The 20,047-nt window shown below is 37.4% G+C and overlaps 1 protein-coding gene across 3 annotated transcripts; it reads right to left on the bottom strand.

Moving 5' to 3' along the window:
• Positions 1-761: 761 nt before the first annotated feature.
• METTL4 (methyltransferase 4, N6-adenosine) lies at positions 762-19,967 on the bottom strand. Of its 3 annotated transcripts, none has more exons than XM_058809959.1 (9): positions 19,901-19,967; positions 17,982-18,496; positions 17,212-17,274; positions 13,705-14,071; positions 11,511-11,580; positions 9,517-9,691; positions 9,194-9,300; positions 8,512-8,600; positions 762-2,438 (listed from the first exon to the last, which is right to left on the bottom strand). In XM_058809959.1, exons 2-9 carry the CDS (start codon positions 18,408-18,410, stop codon positions 2,293-2,295), a joined length of 1,446 nt encoding a protein of 481 aa, XP_058665942.1. In that variant the 5' UTR covers positions 18,411-18,496; positions 19,901-19,967; the 3' UTR covers positions 762-2,292. The 3 variants fall into 3 exon arrangements, with proteins under 3 accessions (XP_058665942.1, XP_058665950.1, XP_058665955.1); XM_058809967.1 differs by having other exon boundaries at positions 762-2,435; XM_058809972.1 differs by lacking the exon at positions 762-2,438 and adding an exon at positions 4,529-4,655.
• Between the last annotated feature and the right edge of the window lie 80 nt (positions 19,968-20,047).

Genomic DNA, 20,047 nt, shown 5'->3' with positions numbered 1-20,047 from the left:
GCAGTTATCATTTATTACATGCTTAAGTCCCATACATCATTTACTACTGGATGAGAGCATCTTGGGAGGGCAGGGGAATTCTGACTGGGAAAGCAGAAGTTCCAGGTAGGGAATGTCTTCTTAAACTAAAAGCAAATAAAGAATCGTCTATCCCTTGTAGCTGTAGGTAAGATTGCTTACATACTTGTAGGGGGATAGAACATAAGTAAATAAAGGTAGTGTAGAAAGTAATCTTACCCCCTAAAGAGTTGCAGCTGAGCCAATTATTAGAGATTGGGAACAGGCCTGATGTTAACAGGCCACACCTGTAGCCAATAAGAAGAGTGTTATAAAAGAGTGCATTGGTGGGAACTGGAGTCAGTTGGCCACTGTGAGGGCAAGGAGGAGTCAGTGCCTAGAGGAGCTGCCTACAAGAAACATCAAGGAGCTATGAAACTGTAGCAATATGGAACCCTTGCAGTGTAATGACAACACATACTGACAGTTTAAAAGACAAACTAAATAAAAACATGCAGCAAGAAACGTTTCCCTGAGAAACTACTTCCACTGTTACTTATACTTGAGTATATGTTTAACTGTGGGGGGAGGGAGAAAAAAAGCATTTTCCTAGTTTTATTAACTCCACTGCTCCAATAGGCAAAACATGGAATTGAACAGTAACATAGAAACTGGAAATAAGACACAAGTTTTCATTTTCATCTTTATTACAAAATTATCAAGAAATACTAACATTTTGAAGTTAAATTTAAATAAATCTTCATAGCTCACCAGGCTACCAAAAGGGAAATGAAGGTTAAAGAAGTTAGGCAATGTATTTTGTTCTCCATTACAAACAGTCAGAACTCAGGAACCTGCCATCAGGAAAATCAATTTGTCCAGCACCTCCGCCTCAACTGCTATAAATGAGTAAGTGGCAGAGGCCTCATTACATTTTCTTTATATTTTTCAAAGTAAATTTAAGAACAACAAATGATACACAAAGTGTACAATTGTTTAATATTTTTTAAAGGGATCATTTTTTTGTTAGCTGAAAAATACAGCTCACAAGCATGGCTTTATAATGTTCCAGAACATAAGGAAAGAGTCTTTTAAAAAATACATACAATCTGTTAAAACTTCAGAATTTTTAAGATGTTGAGGCTGATCATTTAAAATGTAGACAAAAAGTTAACACCATATACACAAAGACAGAATTATCAATTGTTTTAGAAGTAACATTTTATATAGAATATGGTCAGTCAAGAATTCATATGCCAGTAAATATAAGCACTGTTCCTTTTATTTTCTCTAAGGCAGAGAGAGTAGGAAGATACACTGCCTTCATAACTATATTAGTTCAAAATCTATTGTTTTGCAAAAAAAACTTTAAGAAAACATGCATCATTCATAATTGTTTACTTCCATTGACTCTTGAAAAACAATACAATTCTTTATTATAATTCTTTAAAAATAGCACAAGCTACAGTACAGCAGCAGCAGTGTGCTATCAGCTCAGATTTGATAGCTGCAGTGAAAATACTTTAAAATATCTTTCTTTGCTTGAGGTTTGAAAAAGAACAGGGATGAACTTACACTCTAACATTGTTGGCAGATGAAAAATTATTGTTTTAACCCACCATATTAACCTGATGGGTTAATATGATTATTCTTCAAAAACCACAAGCCTATAGAACCACAAAATACTTATTCTCTAGGGTCATGTTAAACATTGACCAAGAAGGAAAACTGCAGAGTAACTAGCCCCAGTTATGCCAACTTTTTACCAGTTCACTGGATGGTCAAATATGATTTTGGGGTGGCTGACCACCAGGAACCACCAAAGAAACCCCTGGTACAGAAGAACATGTATACAAAGGGAAGGGAGCCTGTGTTAATGATTTTGGGGACATTAATATCATCAATGTCAATGAATATGTATGTAAAATACAGAATATAAACAGGAGCTTTCTCTGTAATCAGCATACAAATATTTCAGAGAAGATACTCCCTCATGCACCTGACCAAATAAAGAATGCCTGCTTCTTAAAGCTACACTGCTGTTAAGGGGTTTTATCTTCACTGGTTTTTGGTAACAAAAGTATCTAAATATGTTCAGATCATCAAAATAAGGGACCACCTTGCACAGAGGGGAGATAGCATTAAACAGATATATTGTCACTTAAAGAATTCTAACTAAAATGCAATTAGTTTTATTTCTGTTACCTTTAGGCACACCATCAGTAATAAGACTAAGTTCAAGAGGCCCCTGGGGTGATGTGGAATTTCAGAAGGTATAGATGTTTAAGACCCAGTTCAGTTTTCATTCTCCAGAAGAGTGAAATAATCAATGTGCTGAAACTTCAAGACCTCATTTCCCCAGCTGGTCCAACCAGGCTGTAGATTGCGAGCAAACAACTCCAAGCATTCCACATCTGGCTTGATAAACTCTGCCAGAACTGCTGTGCAAGAGAAAAAAAAAAGACAACAACAATGACAATGGTACAAATAACAATAGTAAAAAAGTAAAACCTCCCCTGTGATGTTGGCAGATGAAAAAAATGAATGTTTCATTAAAAAAGGGAGAGACAGCAAATTAATTTCAGAGGTTTCATCAAACAGCTGTACTATTTATAGTGAGAAAGTAATCTTAAATAAATGCCCTTGAGATTCTGAAAAATACTGTCAAGGCCTTCAATAGCCTTGATTTATTGGTTTTCATTTAGATAAAGGGAAGGAGGATTTATTTCAGCCTCTACATAAATGAGTCCTGAATTTTTTTACTAATATCAACCAAACACCTCCTAAAGCCTCACTTAGCTCCAATAACATGGGGGCAATACTTATATATATAAATAAATAAATACATAAACCCTTTCCTTAATTAGGAGCACACTCTCTTTTCCTCTGTACCTTAAAGGGGATAAAAGTGTTTTTGTAATGACAACTGTTAAAAGTAATACCAGTTAAATAAGTACAGCACTAAAAGGGCTATAAAAATGCAGGAACTATTTTTTTCCCCAATATCAACCTGGCACCTGAAGAGATATTTCTATAACTGTTACTGCTATTCAGTAATATAAATCTCGTATTTCTTTTATAGTTAGGGATTTTTGCTGCCTAAAAGACGTCTGTCATTAACATCAACTGTGTCACTGATCACTGGTATTCTGGAGATAGAAAAAGATCTTGCATTTTGCTTGAAAAGTATTATTGTAAAGGGTTTGTTGTTAAATGTGTTACTTGTCATATAGAACCATTTAGTCTGTGGCTGGTTCGAGGAACTCCTTAACTACGTTTAATGAAATGGCTACAAAAACATGAGAAAAGCAAAGGGTTAAGGAGCAGCCAACACAGAGAAGGCAGAAAGACTGAAAAACTTACCTATACTAAAAACTGCATGTTAAGTTTTGTGTTTTGCTGCTGAAGATAAAAGAAGAAAAATTATGGAAACATGACCCTTTCCAAAGAATACTTTGGTCATTTTTAGATCAGATCTGCTAGTGATTTCTGCATATCTGCCACTTAAAAATACAGCTCATTAGGCCAACATTTTGCTGCTTCACTCAGTCTCTTCAGATATGATCACTGCATAAAGCAAAAACACATCCAGTCAACATACACCAAAGTATGAGAGGAAATGGTTTTTCTTCTTTTTTTTGGTGCAATCCAAGTACTGACTTTTTGCATCAAGTTTGCCAGTCACAGATGCCCTATGTGAGACTCCAGCTGGTAAGACCATGGATTGCTCCTGTTGCAGAAAGATGAACACCCGCTTCACTTTCTAGTGTTAGCCAACCCAAGATGCATTTCCTGTCTACATGATCACCTCTTCCAAAGCTCCACTGTATTAAAAACTTTTCTGTAAATATTTTTAATGGGTGTTTCCAGGCTTTTTTGTATTTTGGCATGGTGTAAAAATCTATTAGCCTTCTCCCAATCTTTAACAAATGTCACAAGAATGTCTCAGATGGGCTATCATCAAGGCAGCTTTTAATCTAAAAAATACTGCTACCAGAAGGAATCTTATTCCAAAAACCTGCTTCTTTTAGAGGCAAGATTAAATGTTTAAACAAATCTAGCATTTACAGAGAAGAGTCTGGGAAGTTTAGAGGAAAATGTACATTCTGACAGAAAACTCACACACAGTTTGGTGTCGTGGGTGTTCATCTAATTAGACACCACTTATGAGTAGTTGCTTAATATCATTTTGCAAACACATCATAATAAAAAAAGTGGTAAAATGTATTGTTCTTTTCACAGCTCCATTAAGATAAGAATTTCTTGGGCATAATTTGCTGACAATTTGATCAGAGGGCCAAAGCACCTCCCCTAGGACGACAAGCTGAGAGTTGGGGGTGTTCATCTTGAAGATGAGAAGGCTCCAGGGAGACCTTATTGTGGATTTTCAATGCTTAAATAGGATCTATGAGAAAGAAGGCAACAAGCTTATTTTAACAGGGCCTGCAGCAATAGGACAGGGGATAAAGGTTTTAAACTAAAACAGGATCAATTGAGACTAGATATAAGAAACAATTGTTTACCATGAGGGTGCTGAAACACTGAACAGATTGCCCAGAGAGGTGGTAGATCTTAAAATTCATAAGTTAAAAATAATCATCATAGCATTAGGTTCTGTAATCCAAAGCAGCTTCAATAGTCACCAAAAACTTTCATGCCTAAAAGAACAAATTTGAAAAGCACACATCAACCAATCTCAAAGACTGGTTCACCAGAAAGCAAAAAAGGGGTAGCCAAGAAACCACTCAGTTCAACAGAAGCAGGAAAAGTGTGCCAGTCTTTCTATCAATTTGGTTCTAGAATTTAAAAAGGAAGTCGCAGGAATCTCCCTCTCTCCTTCTGGCAGAGACAGCATCTTTTTAAACTTGGAGGGCTTTTTAAAAAACCAGACATATTACATATAATTTGAGATCACATTATAGTATGATTCTTCATTGCTAGGTTGTAGGCATTTACATAATCACATCAGGCAGTAACTTGCACTGCAACGAAATTACCATATCAAAAGAGCTGAATTTTGTTGGCTTAAAATCTCATTACATTGGTTTCCGTCAAATAGGAAAAATCAGTGCTCAAGTTCCAAATTATGTCTTCTTTGTTAGACCTTTGTATCACCAGTAGGCTATCTTAACACACATGGATCAGATCTGCAGCCCTCAAGCAAACCCTTGGGGTTTTTCCTCTGAAAACAGCTTAGAGGAGTTCCATCAGTAGAAAAATTAAGTATTGAGTTTTTCTACCACAAGAACAGAATGAAAAACAAAACCCAGAACACAATTACTTCTATCCACTTACAGATATCACCGACAGGAAACAGGTTAAATAGATTATAAACAGCCTGTTCTTTATCATTTGCAGGTGTCACAAACACCAAGACAGCAACTCAGGTACTTGAGCACCTAATGCCCTAGGACACATGAAGTGAGCACAAAGGCAGCTGGCAGACACAACAGCTCCAGAAAACCCATTTCATTCCAAAGCACAATCCAGTGGCCAGGCAGGAGACTTGACACACCTGCACACTCCTAATCCCAGACACATATTGAAGATGCATGCTCAGAAAAATGTTTAAATAAGCTAAAGAATTATCTTTGAAACAAGCAACATTTTTTGAACTTCCACTGCCTAAAAAGCAAGTTCTGCATTGATAAATTGGATATATAAAGTGAAAATAAGCGTCTGCTTTTTCACTGCCTGATCAGTGAGCCGTGCAAAGCACAAAGCACAAGTTATTTCAGTTTAAAATAACCCTTCAAAAGAGTTTGCGACATAGAGGTCCTTATTGACCAATTTGTCTAAACCCTGGACCAGAAAATGATCTGAAATCCAGCTCAAAGATGGCATTACAGCACTCTGTCTTTCCTGAACTTCAAGTTAAACCTAGATGCTGATGCAACAATCAATTAGTCTTACAGCAAGGGCTCACAAGGCCTATAAGGAAACAAAAGGCATTTACTTTTTTTAGTTCCAACCAAACCTTTATAACATGGCCTAATAAACCATCATTGCTACAGGAGGAGGGACCTCCCATGACTCCTCATTGCACAGTTCTGCTGAACATATGCAAATTGGTTAGAACATAGCCAAGAATTAATTCCACTGCTTTTAGGCAAACTCCAACACAACAGCATTATTTTCTGACAATAAATGCATATACTTAAAAACTGGAAGAGCAATGGCTATAACAAGAAAAATCTATAATACAGGAAAAGGAAAAAAGGTGATGTGAAGTTATGTAGAACTTCATACATATCTGTAACAGAGTATCTTTTGTGCTCTCTAAGAGCACCATTGAATTGAATTAGGAAGAAAACCTGCTGTTATTTGAATCAAAACCTGGAGTAATAAAATTTGATTTTAACACATTTGCATAAGGCAGCTTAAGTACATTTACAATGACATATTAGAGCTCTAAGCATTGAACACAGCACATGCATCACCAAAAACCCCTACAGTTGCAATTTCATGGTTAAATGCACTGTAGGAACACAAACATCTCTTTTTGATGGCTTACTTTAATTTACATCTTTCTTTTCCCTCAGAGAGATAAACTCTTATAATCAGTCATTAAGTGGCTACATATGTACCAACATACAACCTTTATTGTTGTAATAAGAAACAAAGTGCCAGACAGCATCAGTAAATACTAATATTTTTGGCTTTGTTACTACTAAAACAAAGCATAAAGAATGTGTGTGACTCATCAAGTGTCCTTCTCTCCCCTTGCCAAATCTCTGCTTCTGTTCAAATTTCTTCTGAACCCCTCTAGGATGTAGCTCAGCTGCTCTCTACTGGCTGCTTGAGATTACTGCCTGGTCATGAAAGCAACACCTTGTACAGCACAGAAGTTAAAGCATCAGCAATCGGCTTTTGCTTTACTGTCTACCTTTTCATTACATAACCCTATTGTGCATAGACCTGACAAAAAACCTTTAGGGTACATGTGGATTTTCACAAAAACTTTTTAAACCATTCATATTGCTCCAAGCAAGTTCATTTTTTCAAAGAGAAATACAAATGCTGCACAATGTTACCAAATCCCATTACTCAACTGAAGACTCAAGGAATACACACGAGAAATGAGGAAGGACAGTTTCCTTCAAATTCCACTCAGGGTTATAATTTATAACGTATTCTCCAATATGGTTTCTAGATCTGCCCTATAAAATAATTGCTCCGAGGACCATTGTTGCACTAAAATTTTCCATAATACATCCAAACTGCTGGTTTGCACGCTTGGATGCCTCACAAGTCTCCTGTTTGTGTCCAAGTTTGCTGGTAAATACTGGCTTGCTAAAGAGACCCTAGGTGACAGCCTCATAAATAACCACCCCACTGTTCATTAGCTTAAATCAACACATATACACCCTGCTGTAGCCCTAATTCTTGAAGATGTGGCTTCAGGATGACACTTTTTTCTTCTATTTTTAGCTAACCAAAGTATGTCCTTTCTACTAGCTTTTTAATAGGTGTGTATGTATATATATATACATGTGGTAATTTAATAAATGCAAGCCCCCAAACACAGATGTTAGAACATCCCTGGAGGTACAACAATTGCTCAGATCAAAAGTAGTTCTACCCCTTGGGAAGAGAAAAAGGAAAGCATATCAGTGAAGCAAAGTGGGACACCTCTCCTCTCCAAGAGCATTAAACATTTCTTCTACCTGCCTTTCTGATGTGAATACAAAGCACCTGGAATATTTGCAGACTCATTGCAAGCTTCCCTTTGGTGGAGGATTACATTGATTTTGCGTGAGATTTTAAATACATTTCTTACCGCAGCCTCGTAAAGTTCTAAGGTGCTGTAATGATGAAAGAAGTACCACTTCCTATTGACTAAATTAGTCCAAGTGCTCCAGAACAATTCTTTGTACTAACTCTAAAAAGTTTAATTTATACCCACACTAACTGGCTGGCTGGAATTACTGCATCAATTTCAGTAAGTGAAATACAACTTCAGTGAGCGAAATATAACTCCTCAGAAACAAGCAAGGCATACCTTATTTTTTGCCTCTTCTTAGCAGTCTTAAAATAGTTAAGTCTTTGGATTTAAAGGCATAATTGCACTGTAGGCATATAGTCAATTCATGCGGATATGTAAACATTTATTTCAGGATGACATAATAAAGAAAGGGATTTCTGCTTTCCTATTTTATGTATTCCCAAAGTTCTCTCCCACACAAGGTACTTTAGGTCATTTGTCACGACTTCATATCTGAAGTACCCGTAAAACTGTTTTTGCAGCATTTAAAAGACAAATTTTGAAAAAGGCAACATTTTTTCTATGTCTACCCAAAATGTTCACACAGCACTACCTGAAGTTCTGGTTTTCACATTAATTTTCTGGGACTAGGGCTGAGGTGCATCAGAATACTTTTAGAGGAACCACAAGTTCTGTTGAGTAAAATTGCTTGACAAACGGGAAATTAAGGCATTTCTAGGTACATCCCATAATGAGGCATCCAAGACCACTGTACTACAGAAACATTAGGCATGAAAACCAAAACATACCAGCAAGAGGAGGTTTATGTGAATGCAGACTGCAGGGTATACTGACAATTAACTGATGCTCTGGAATTGGAAGAACACCTTCAGATTTCCTGTCATACAAATCAGAAAAGAAAAGAAACATGAGAATGAATGTTACCCAATGTGATGCCACAGCTATTGCAGAGTTATTTCAGATGGGAGATAACAGACAGTATGTTCATTCACAAACTTCAAAGTCCAAGGGAAATTAAATGTTGCTCAGATATAATACATAAAACAACAGATTATGAAATCATTGAGGCTTTGGACAAAACATGGTTTACAACAGCCATGCAAAGCCACTGAGAACAAACAATGCAGTCTTTTATGTCATAATGTATGGAACAACAGCAGCATCCCCAAAATGGCATCAGCCTGTGCCAAGGACTCGTGGTCCAAGACAACCTGTCAGCAAAGGAAGCCCTGCCCACAAGGCTTTTGTCTAAGAGTTTCCCAAGACAGCAGATGCAGGAACAGAGGGGGGTTCCATTCTTTAGTCTCACTAAGGCACTCCCTTACTCCAAAGCTAATAAGGCTATCTTTAGGTTCACAATCAGCCAAGAGATTTTGGGACATTATATTGCATTATGAGTTATTGATACATACAAAGGGAATCCTAGCAGCTGAAAAAAAAAAGACATTTACCATAAATATCCTGACATACCTTAAGGCTTCCTTTACATTTCCTTGAACTCTCCCCAATATGAGAACTTCATAGGGTTTTTTGTGCAAAGAATCCAAAGGCAACACAAATTCTCCAGCTGTAGTAATCTGACACAAGAGAGTTAAAAATATACAGTAGAAAATTTTAATATCCCATATTTTCCCAGGACCTTTTCCTTTAAAAAAAGAAGGATATTGATGATATCACAGCTTTCAAATACCAAAGTAAATGGGAAGTAAATAGACAAATGAGAAGAACACAAAGTGTCATAGTGCAAGTCTTCTCAGTCTCCAAGAAAGCAACAAAATAAATTAAGAACTTACTTTTACCCAGTGCCACTCAGCAAGTGTTTTCACTGACCAGTGAGGATAAAGTTCATCCTTAACAAAACGTAAGTGCTTCTGTCTGTTAGTCACCCACGTGACTACAAGACAATTTGGAGCAGCTAGTGCTGGTACAGGAATCTGCTTGATTTGCCATGAAGACAAGGAGCTGTACCTATGTCAATAAAGTGAGAAAGCAAATTAGCATATACCTACCATAAAACTTTCAAAGCAAAACAAATTGATAAAAAAATTACACAGACCAGTCACTTCAAGAATTATCTCTTGACAATCTAAGTCATAAAAATAGTTCAAGACTGACACCCAGTGGACAATTCTGAGAGATTTGATATAAAATCATTAGTGTATGAACATAAGTTTTGCTGAGCAGAACCTTGAACTATGTACTTCCACTATGCCTTGAAATAAAGCACTATTAGTTGTGACTCTTAAGTTTAGGAGCCCATGTTTCTTTTCATTTAAGAACTATCAGATGTAACTCAATATTCTCATCTTTGTGCCAGAACAAAGCTATTTAGTGAACAGCTTCTTAGGCAATGTAATTTCTCATAATAAACTCTCTTCTGAATGAAAATGACAAGTGAGTCACACTAATTTGAATGGCAAGAGAAGAGGTCATTAGAGATAACAACTTCTCCAATTATTTTCACAAGTTGTTCATTTTTTTTAATTATCAGCCATGGTAGAAGTTTTCTAGGTTATTCAAAACCCTTCTTCACTTTTCTGAGCTAACTGAATGCTACATTGGTGAATCCAGGATGCTTTCCAGATCCTGTCCTGTTCTACCAATTTTTTTCATGATGCAATTCTACGCTATCAATAAACTGCAGCTTGTGGAACCTACACATTGCAGCACCAAAAATATTGGCACGCTGCCTAATGAAAATTGGCAGCCACCATGTGGGTAGCCACGACCCTACACAATGCTACAGTGAGAAACAGTGAACAAGGATAAAATCCAAATACCTCCTGGACTGTCTAGAGGAGAAAATATTCACCTAGATGAGAAATGCTTCACAATTATTAGCTGCCAACAAGATAATGATGAGCAGTGATAGCTCCTCCACTTTTTGCCTTTATTTCATAAGGGAGAAAGGATCTTGGTGACTAACTTATGCTCATAACTACAATTATTCTCTGAGTACCTTATATACTCAAGAAAGACACTTCTGAATGAGAAAAGTCTCATTTGAATGAGAGTTTAGAGAGGTTTCTGAAGGGCTTTCAAAGGACAGCCTACACATCAGTCTCTACATCTTCAAATTTTATGTCTTCATAACAAGATCAAAAGCCATGGCAAACTTTATTCTAGAAAAGTTGTAAGACCATATTTCCTGTCTACCCTTCTTTCAAAGAGATACAATTCTACGGTAATCAAGAGGACTCCACTAGCATAAACATGAAGTTACTCAGCAGTGGAGGAAGCCCATAAAAATTTAAGTTAGTAAGTTCATAAACTACAGTACTCAGAGCTCCTATTGCACTAGATGATTTCACTGCTGCATTATGATGTTCTTCTAAACATCAGACTGAAGCTTAAGCTACACTTCAAATTAAATAAAAATGCACTCAAACTTGTGAGCAATATTTCAGTCCTGGAAATACTTACATATTTATCTAGCTTTATGTCCACTGAAGTAACCTTACTAATTACAAACTAATATGTGCATGATCTGGGCTGTACAGAACAGCTGAATCCATACTTTCTTTGTAAAGAGCTAACATTCTCTCACCAGCTAGATAATTCAAGATCTACTCTTGCAAATATCTTGTATGCCAAATATCCAACGTATTTCAGTGAAACACCTAAGGCAGTCCATAGATTTGAAGGTAAGCACGTGTGAAAATATTTACAAGTTTGAGCTACAGTCTCACAGTTATACTGGTCCTGGATTGGATCAATATATTAAAATATTAATTACCCTTCGTAAGCTACAATGACAAAGTTTGTTTGATTTTACTATAAAACATACCTGTTACTCCTTTTAACAGACTTGTTCTCCCATGGTGGATCAATCACAATTACATCATATTTTTTCTTGTCTGGCAAGTGAAATTAAAAAAAAAAGAAAAATGAGTAAAGTAGCTTTAAAAAATATCTATGAGTTAAAACAGATATATAGCAAAACTGCAAATTTCTTCTGTTCTTTTCAAATAAGAAGTTAAAAGACTTTTGACATGCTTGTTTTAATTCAGATAATCACATCCAGAAAATTCAATATTTTTTGGCTGATTACCTAAGGAAAAGACTTCTATGTGGTCTGTGTCAGATCCCTCTAAGAAATTTCAAGTATCTTTAGGACTTTCAGGGAAAGAAAGGATAGCAGAGTGCAAGTCTCAAAAATAAAATTTTTTCAAAGTTTCCCAACAGAAGCTATGCAATAAGGCACCCAGCTGAGTGAAAAGCTACAGCCCTGAATGCAAGATTTCTGTCCTGTTTGATCTTTTATCAGGCCAACAGAGACAAGCAGAGCTTCAAGCCAGCTCTAGAAAACTGTTTTGCACTACTGGAGGTAAAGAGAGACAGATAGCTAGACATAGTGTATGAAATGGGAATCAGTGAAGAGTAAAAGAACCAATAGAGTTTTAATGGGAGAAGTTGAGTTTACTTTAGCTGGAGGATAAAAGATACAGAACACATCCATGATAAAACAGAACTCTCCAATTTTAATACTCCAGAGAACATTTTTGTTCTTTCATTTAGTCTGACAGCAAGAACAACAGCTTAGTATCTGATGTTCATGAAATGTGATTGATACACATTATTCATTTAACACTGGAGGTGTTATCCTCACAGTGGACTGACCAGCAAGAATTACTTCTCTTTTGGCAGGTGAAAGGAAAGATGAAAAATAATAATTAAAATGGACAGCAGATTTACTCAGGAAAAAAGTCTACAGTCACAGCATTATGTTAACATTCACTGTTGTTTATTTCAAAAGCATTTGCTCAGATTTCTTGGACTGCTCTGTAACTCCTTGGAGAATCTTATATGCTCCACTGTGGAGAGTGGTAGCAGAATGATAATAATCTTCTTTCTTTCCTACAGATGAAAACAGCTTCCTAGCTAGATTTTGGACTTCAAATGCAAAATTATTATTTAGATAGTAAGATTCTACCTCCTGAATATCTTCTCAATAAAAAGCAAAATTAAAAAATCATAGCATCTAAGTTACATATGCTTCCTCTCTTCTCATGTGCAATTAAAAAAAAACCTAAAATTACTGATTAGAGGGAAGAGCACTAATGCCCAGCTCTTGCTCACAGGCAACATCTTTCCTGTAAGACTCTGATAAATCCTAGCTATGATTGATAGTGATAAAAATAATAGTAATAATAATGAAGGTCAATTAGAAAACTAATGGAATGGCATTGAAGACTGATGCATGCTGTCAGCTTAAGGCTGGGGATAGTGCCTTGGATAGCTTTTGATCTACTTTTACAGAGAACTTGATTATTCCAAAATCCCCTCATTTCCCTGTCACTGATTTTTACATAAGCCAATACCCTCAGCTGTGAAACACAGCAGCTGAAAAGTCAAGTCATGCTTGCTACTGGTGGTCTTGCTAAAGTGGTGTTGCCCTCCAGCTGGGTGCAACAGCCTCTCAAACTGTTACCCTCCCTGGGGGATACTGGGTTTTGTTCCACGACCTGTTTATTCCAATCTAAAAAGACCCTGCCACTGAACAGGATGAGTCTGTAAGTGAACATTAGCTTTATGGTGCACTATCTCATCCCTCCCCCATGGATTAATCTAGCTAAAAATCAAGACAGCAGACCACCACTTCAGCAGCAGCATGGACCTACCTATGCTAAAGGCTTATGTGGTGGGACAGGGACACAGCAGCACAGCTAGTCTCAATTCAATGTGTTTCTGTGACTTCTACGCTGACAGAGGCCCAGAACACGCTCACAAACTCCTGTATTTTGGCTGAGACTTTTAAAGGAGCCTCCTGGAGACAAATAATCCCCTCATAACATGATTTCCTAGCCACTCAACATTCCTTTGGAAGTCCTTATCTATTTGCACAAAGTTAGAAATATCACCTTGAAAGCCTGCAGCAGCATTTGCTATGAGTGAAATGCTGTAGCTAAAATCTGTTCATTGAGTCATCTTGATATTAACTGCCCTTCTTGGGCAGGAGAAAAACACCTAAAGATACTTACAGTTCAGCAGGGGCTGTAAACATGAAATATCAGATAAGAGGAAACTGCTTCTTGGTGGCACCAAGTATTTCTGCCCCATTAACACAATTCTCTTTGCACAGTTTGAGCTGTTTTCCACAATACACGAAAGCAGGTCCTGCTCTGCACTGGAGGTTTCCTCCTCTAGCACACATACAGCTTGATGGTCACTTTCATTCACAGCTGGAAACTGCTTTGCCATTTCACATAGTTCAGCCAACCCACAGACAATGTGCTGAGGAACATTACTCTTCCTGCAACTGAGTTTTGCAGTCATACAGTGAAGAAAACCACTTTTGAGTCCCTCTTGGACTAAATCCAAAGTCCCTTCCCAAATGAGCTTCCTGACCTGTATGGTGACAAAAAAAAAAAAAAACAAAAAAAACAAACAAACAAAAAAAAAACAAACAAAAAAAAAAAAAAAGAAAAAAAGAAAAGATCTTTCAAGTGTCTGTTTGACCAGGGAATGCAACTGAAATCAAAACATTTTCAATCTGCAGGTGGGGAAAAGGATCCTTGCCAATAACTGAGATCATTGGCTCAAAAGCTACAAAGGTATTATAATAAGGCATCTTGGTCTAACCCCAGCTGGCAACCAAGTACCACACAGCCATTCGCTCACACCACATGCCTCCCAGTCCCTGGTGGGGAGAAGAATCCAAGGAAAAGAAGCAAACCTCATAGGCTACTGTAAGATCAGTTTAAAAACTGAAATTAAAAAATTATTATCATTATTTTTATTATTGAAAAGTGGGAGTGAGACAGAAGTAAGGCCCAAAAGACACAAGTGATGCTCAGTAAGAACACCTACTGACTGATGTCCAGCCCATCCCTTAGTAGCAAATCCATGGCTCCTGGCCAACTCCTATTGTTTAGTGAGCATGATATCCTATATCCTATGGAATATCCCTCTGGCCAGTTCAGGGCACCTGTCCTGGCTGTGTTCCCTCCCAGCTTCCTTTGTGCACCTGCTCATTGGCAGAGCACAGGAAACTGAAAACTCCTTGACTCAGGGTAAGCACAGCTTAACACGCTAATGTTTCAATTGTTGCTGTCAACATTACCCTCATGCTAAACCCAAAATGAGAATATTTGATGTTTTCCGATCTATCCTGACCAGGCTGGAAAGGACAAAGCAGCTGCACCTGGGTGCAGACATTTGGGCAACAGACCTAGCTTTAGCATTCAATATGTTGACTCTGGGGCTTTTTAGAAGTCTTAGGTTTATTTTTCATTTGCAGCACTCCCAGCTCCATCAACTCTGCATTAGCTGTCCAGCTACCAAACAGAAAACTAACTCTATCCCAACCAAAACCAGGACACCACGCTGTTGTTGGTTTTCATGTTTTGGTAAAGTTACAATAATTAGAATGCTGGAGAAAGAAAGAGCAAGAAACTACTGAATAAAACATCTCAGACAACAGATGTGGAATATCATTGTTTCAACCAAACACAAATTTCAAAGTAATTATCTGAAGTTTAATTTAAAATTCTAATTTAATTTCAAGTTACTGTGCCCATGAACATCTTTTTAATTAAAATGTATACTGGGATCTAAAAATCAGTCATTTTCCACATTTCAATTCACTTCATAAAACAACAGTTTATGCATTTTACAGTCATACAGAAGTACCATCAGTAAATCAAATTAAAGTATCAGAACTCAATTTTTGCAACTTTTCTAAGTGGCAAACATCTCAAATAGCCTGTTAGTCAGTCCAGGATGACACAAGTCTTGGATGTATTTACACTGTCATTTACCTACTGGGGAGTCAGCACCTCTGCTTCACAAAATTTAGAGACCCATTTTATTCCAAATCATGGAGCCTTTATGAGTTTTGATTGTCAGTGAGGTGGGTTTATCCATTTGTCCACTGTCAGTTACAGGGGCTTTATTAAAGCCCCTGTAAAAAGCCATTATACTGTGGTTTCAAAAGTTTCTGATTACAGAATCTTCAGGATTACAAGAGGGCTTTACAAAATGCACTTTATTACAATTCCCAGATTAGTGGAAGGGGAAGAAAGATTTTTTTTTTTTATAATTTAATAGCGCCACCTCTAGATATCAGACAGTACAGAGTTATAAATTTTTAGTACCTAGGTTTGTGATAAGAAAAGCTCATATTGCTTCAACAGAATTAATAAACACATCTTCAGAAATTATACCTTCTTACATGAATGTGTTAATTTACAGATGGACAAAGTCTTGAATATGAAGCAATCAAAGCAGGAGATTTAACAAATGGCTGCTGAAGGAGTTTAGCATATTTTGTACTGTTCCCTATGTTGACACTGGCTGAAATTCATAAACGGATTCAACAGCTGAAATTCATAGATTCACTTGCAAAAACAAAAAATTGCAGTTGTTTGGGTTTATTTTTGATGAGTCTACAGATATAAATAAGTGTCAAAACAATCTGGCTTAACTTGCAGAGGTATAACCTTTAATAACACAAATTTAGTAAAAACCCAATACTTTCTAATCTGTGAATGATACAAGAGGCTAACTGGAGTCACTGATTTTTCTAAACTCTGTATTTTCCACATATTCACCAAATATCACCAAAGTTACACAAACCTCCAAGGCATCAAACTTCTTTTTTTAATTTCTTTCCTTATTTCTATTGTTGAATGATTTTACAGCTTATTCACAAAAATAATCACAGGACCTCTACACTGTATCAGCAAGTTTACACACGGACATATTTACTACAAGATTGTTGCCATATAAAAGAAAAAAGCGTAGTCATCTAAATGTAGTTCAAGCAGAAAAGATTTCAGCAAAAAGCCCAATATGATTAAACCTTTGTGAAAGGAAAGAAAACAAGTGTAGCTCCTAGTTCAGGTTCACATTACTATTTGGAAAAGCAGTAAGAATACATCAAACATGACCTACAGATTGCATTTCTACAATTCACTACTATGTTTCAGTGTAATTCAGTTGTATCTTGACCAGTACACAACTGACATAAGCATACAGACTTGAATTCAAATTCATTCATAATGTTTTAGTAGGACAATACAAAATGTTAGAGAAAGATGATTTTTTTTTTCAATTGCAGAATAAGATATTTTGAAGCACATTTGGTCACAAAGTGTTGAGTAACTCCAGCACAGTGTCCTGAAATACTGAAAACTCATCTTCAGAACAGGTTACACTGCCAATTTCAAATCAGCCAATTCCTAATCTTCAACTCATCACAACACAATGTTCAGTTGTCTGTAACAGCCCAAGTTACTTTGTGAATGCAGCTTCCAGGTCTTTCTAATGTCTCAGATGCAACTTCACATGTATCCACATAAAAGATCCATGCTGTAAACACAAATTCAAATGAGGACTGGAGAGATTGACCAGTCCTTTCCCTTTCCTTCTTTTCACCAGTGGAACAAGCTACCAAACCAGAATTTGTTGGCAACCATGCCCTTCACTCGGCACACGCCCAAAGTCAAGTAGCAGGTACTTGCAAAATATACATTTTTCCAACTTACCTTTGAATGGTATTCCAAAGCATCCAGTTCACCTTGGTTGAACACACATTTCCTTTTACGTTTCTGCAGAATTAGCAAAAACCAACAACAAAATCCATATCATTCCACAATGAAATCAAAGGGAAAAAGACACCAAACATACCTGAATTACAAATGAACTCTAAAAGCAAAAGAAAGTTTCCTGTTTTTCTATCACAAGTACAAGTCAAATAAGCAAAAAGATCTGAAAATACCTAACCTGCTGCAGGCTTTCACAAGGTACATAGGCTTAAAGCTGTTTTAAATTATTCATGGCACTAGGATCTGAAGGCACCTAGTGCACAGTTTGTGCTTATGCCTCCTTTGGGCCCATACTAATTTCAGCTGCCAAGGGCAGTTTACCAATTAGAGAAAAAAATTAACTATGTCTTCATGATTACATTTATTGGCTTAGACAAGTGACTTATTTTCTTTTGTCCATATGGAACAGTACTAAACAACACTGAAAGTAAATTCATACCGTCCTTCCCAGCTTGCTAATCTGCACAATCTCAACAGCTACCACAGCTTCAGACTGTGTACCTGACCACAACCAGTGTCAGGAGATTTCTGGAGCAATCCACTGCTTATGAGACACAGAATGCACATTACTGACATGAGGGACACAGGAATATTCTCAAAACTTCCCACTCTTCTACACTACCTAAAAAGACTTGGGTATGCAAAACCATATTAGCAGTACATTATTTATCAAGGGATTACTGTAATTTACTGTGTTACAGATAACATACCTTCCTAGCAGTGGCAAGAGAATCTCCAGTGTCACTCTTTGCTCCTTCTTGGTATTCCTCTCTGCTGCTGCTGGCCTTTATTTCTGTCAGACTCACCTCAGGGCATCCCTGACACAGCTGCTCCTCAGGAGCTGCAGCTATATGGGGCTTAGAAACATCAAAGAACTCCTCCCGAAACACATATCTCATTTTTGCTCTTTTACCTTCTGTTTCTATGGCATTTCCAGGACAGTAAGAAGGACCGTTGCTTGATGAAGGGGTGGTAGCAAAAGCAGAAATACTGTGACAGTCTTCAGTAGATGTGGCAGAAGTATTGGGAGTGACACCACCAGGCTGTGCAAAGGAGTCACAGATCTCATAGCCACACTGGTTGATGAAAGAGAGATGATCCACAAGCCATCCCACTGCCAGACGATGTACGATGGACATCGTAAGTCCCCTTTTCAGGACGAAAAATCAGCTCCCTGAAACCATGGCCTTCATCAACCATTTGCCCTTCCTGGAGCAACCTCCTCCTGTGGGAATTTTTATAAGAATTCTTTACAGAATTATCTTAATAATAATATTAATAATAATATGTCCTGTTTAATAAATTAGCACCTGCCTTCTCACAGACATTTCCATGCCCACACAGGGCACACTGTTGAAACTCCTGACTTCAGCTGCTTTCCCCATTATGTTCATCCCTATACCACTATATTTTTATAGCAGCTAAATTTTACACAACTTTTTTATACTTTTATACAGTATGCACTTACTCTTTTTAACAAGTCAGAAAACAGCCCTATGACCCACCAATTAAGTCTAACACTATGTGGTATGTGTGTATGTCTACACACTGCATATACACCACCTATACATGCATTTACACTACATGACTTTACTATATATGTTACACACACGCTATGTAGATTACATATATACTATTTATATGCACATGCTATATATACACACATATGCTATATATATTCACACATGTGAAAAATGCCAATCACTTGCTTTTAAAATTTTTAAAGTTTAATAGTAATAAAAATGGTTATAAAAATAGCAATATAATTAGAGTAATAATTATTTGGACAATTTGGATTAGGACAATATGAGACAATAGAAACAAAGAGTTACGGATGTCCGGGTACCTTTTTCTGGGCAGCATAAGCCCAAAAAAGGACAGCCATTAATGAAGGATTAACCCCTAAAAACAATAACCTGTTGCATATTCATACACCTCATACATGACAAATAAATTCCATTCAAACACAGGATTCTGTCTGGTCAGTGTCAGCTTCTTCCTCTCAACCCTAACTGGCATCTTTATGGCTGAGTGAGGAGGAGGGAAGAAGTTAGAGAATTTATTGCTCTCTTATCAGGAGAAACTTTCTCTGAAAGATTTAGGTGTCCTGTGGCTTGCTATCTCGCTGCGAGTCCTTTCTTTAAAAAAATATCTTACACAGCATAGTTTCTATTTTAACATTTTGTTATAACCTAAAACTACATTTAACACACTACTCAAGAAAATTAATACAGCATCACTTTCTAACATAACACATATAATATTCATTTTAATATTTGCGAAAAGCCAATCATAAAATATGCATTTTTCATACACATAAACACACACATATATGCACATATACACACTATAGTTATATATACGTGCATACACTGTATCTACACACACACACAAATATACATACATATACATATAGACACATATATCACTATGACAGCACCCGGGAGCAGTAACACAGGCACAAGGGCAGGGGCAGCCGCGGCCCCAGCGCTGCTGAGGCCGGGCGCCGACTCCCATCCCCGCGGGCTCACAGGGACCGAGAGCTCGGGCTCTTCCCTAGGAAAACTCTCGGCGGCCGGAGAAAAACCCGGGGCTCGCCGTGGCCCGGCAGCGCCTGTCAGACACTAACCGTGGGCACATCCACGTCGCCGCACGGCCATGGCCCTTCCCCGAGCCTTTCCGGGGGTGGAGCCTCCTCCTCTCTGTTTCCCCCGCTCCTCCTCCTCTCTGTTTCCCCCGCTCCTCCTCCTCTCTGTTTCCCCCGCTCCTCCTCCTC

This window comes from Ammospiza caudacuta, chromosome 1 (genome assembly GCF_027887145.1).
Source record: "Ammospiza caudacuta isolate bAmmCau1 chromosome 1, bAmmCau1.pri, whole genome shotgun sequence".
NCBI classification, from domain to species: Eukaryota; Metazoa; Chordata; class Aves; order Passeriformes; family Passerellidae; genus Ammospiza; species Ammospiza caudacuta.
Note: the sequence above shows the minus strand (reverse complement) of the source record. Positions and strands in the feature narration are given on the sequence as shown.

Coding starts and splice junctions, on each gene's coding strand:
- METTL4 (XM_058809959.1), bottom strand. CDS start 18,410: ATGTCCATCGTACATCGTCTGGCAGTGGGATGGCTTGTGGATCATCTC. Junction 17,275..17,981: donor CTCTTGCCACTGCTAGGAAG/GTATGTTATCTG, acceptor CTAATTCTGCAG/AAACGTAAAAGGAAATGTGT. Junction 9,301..9,516: donor CTGAGTGGCACTGGGTAAAA/GTAAGTTCTTAA, acceptor CTCTTGTGTCAG/ATTACTACAGCTGGAGAATT.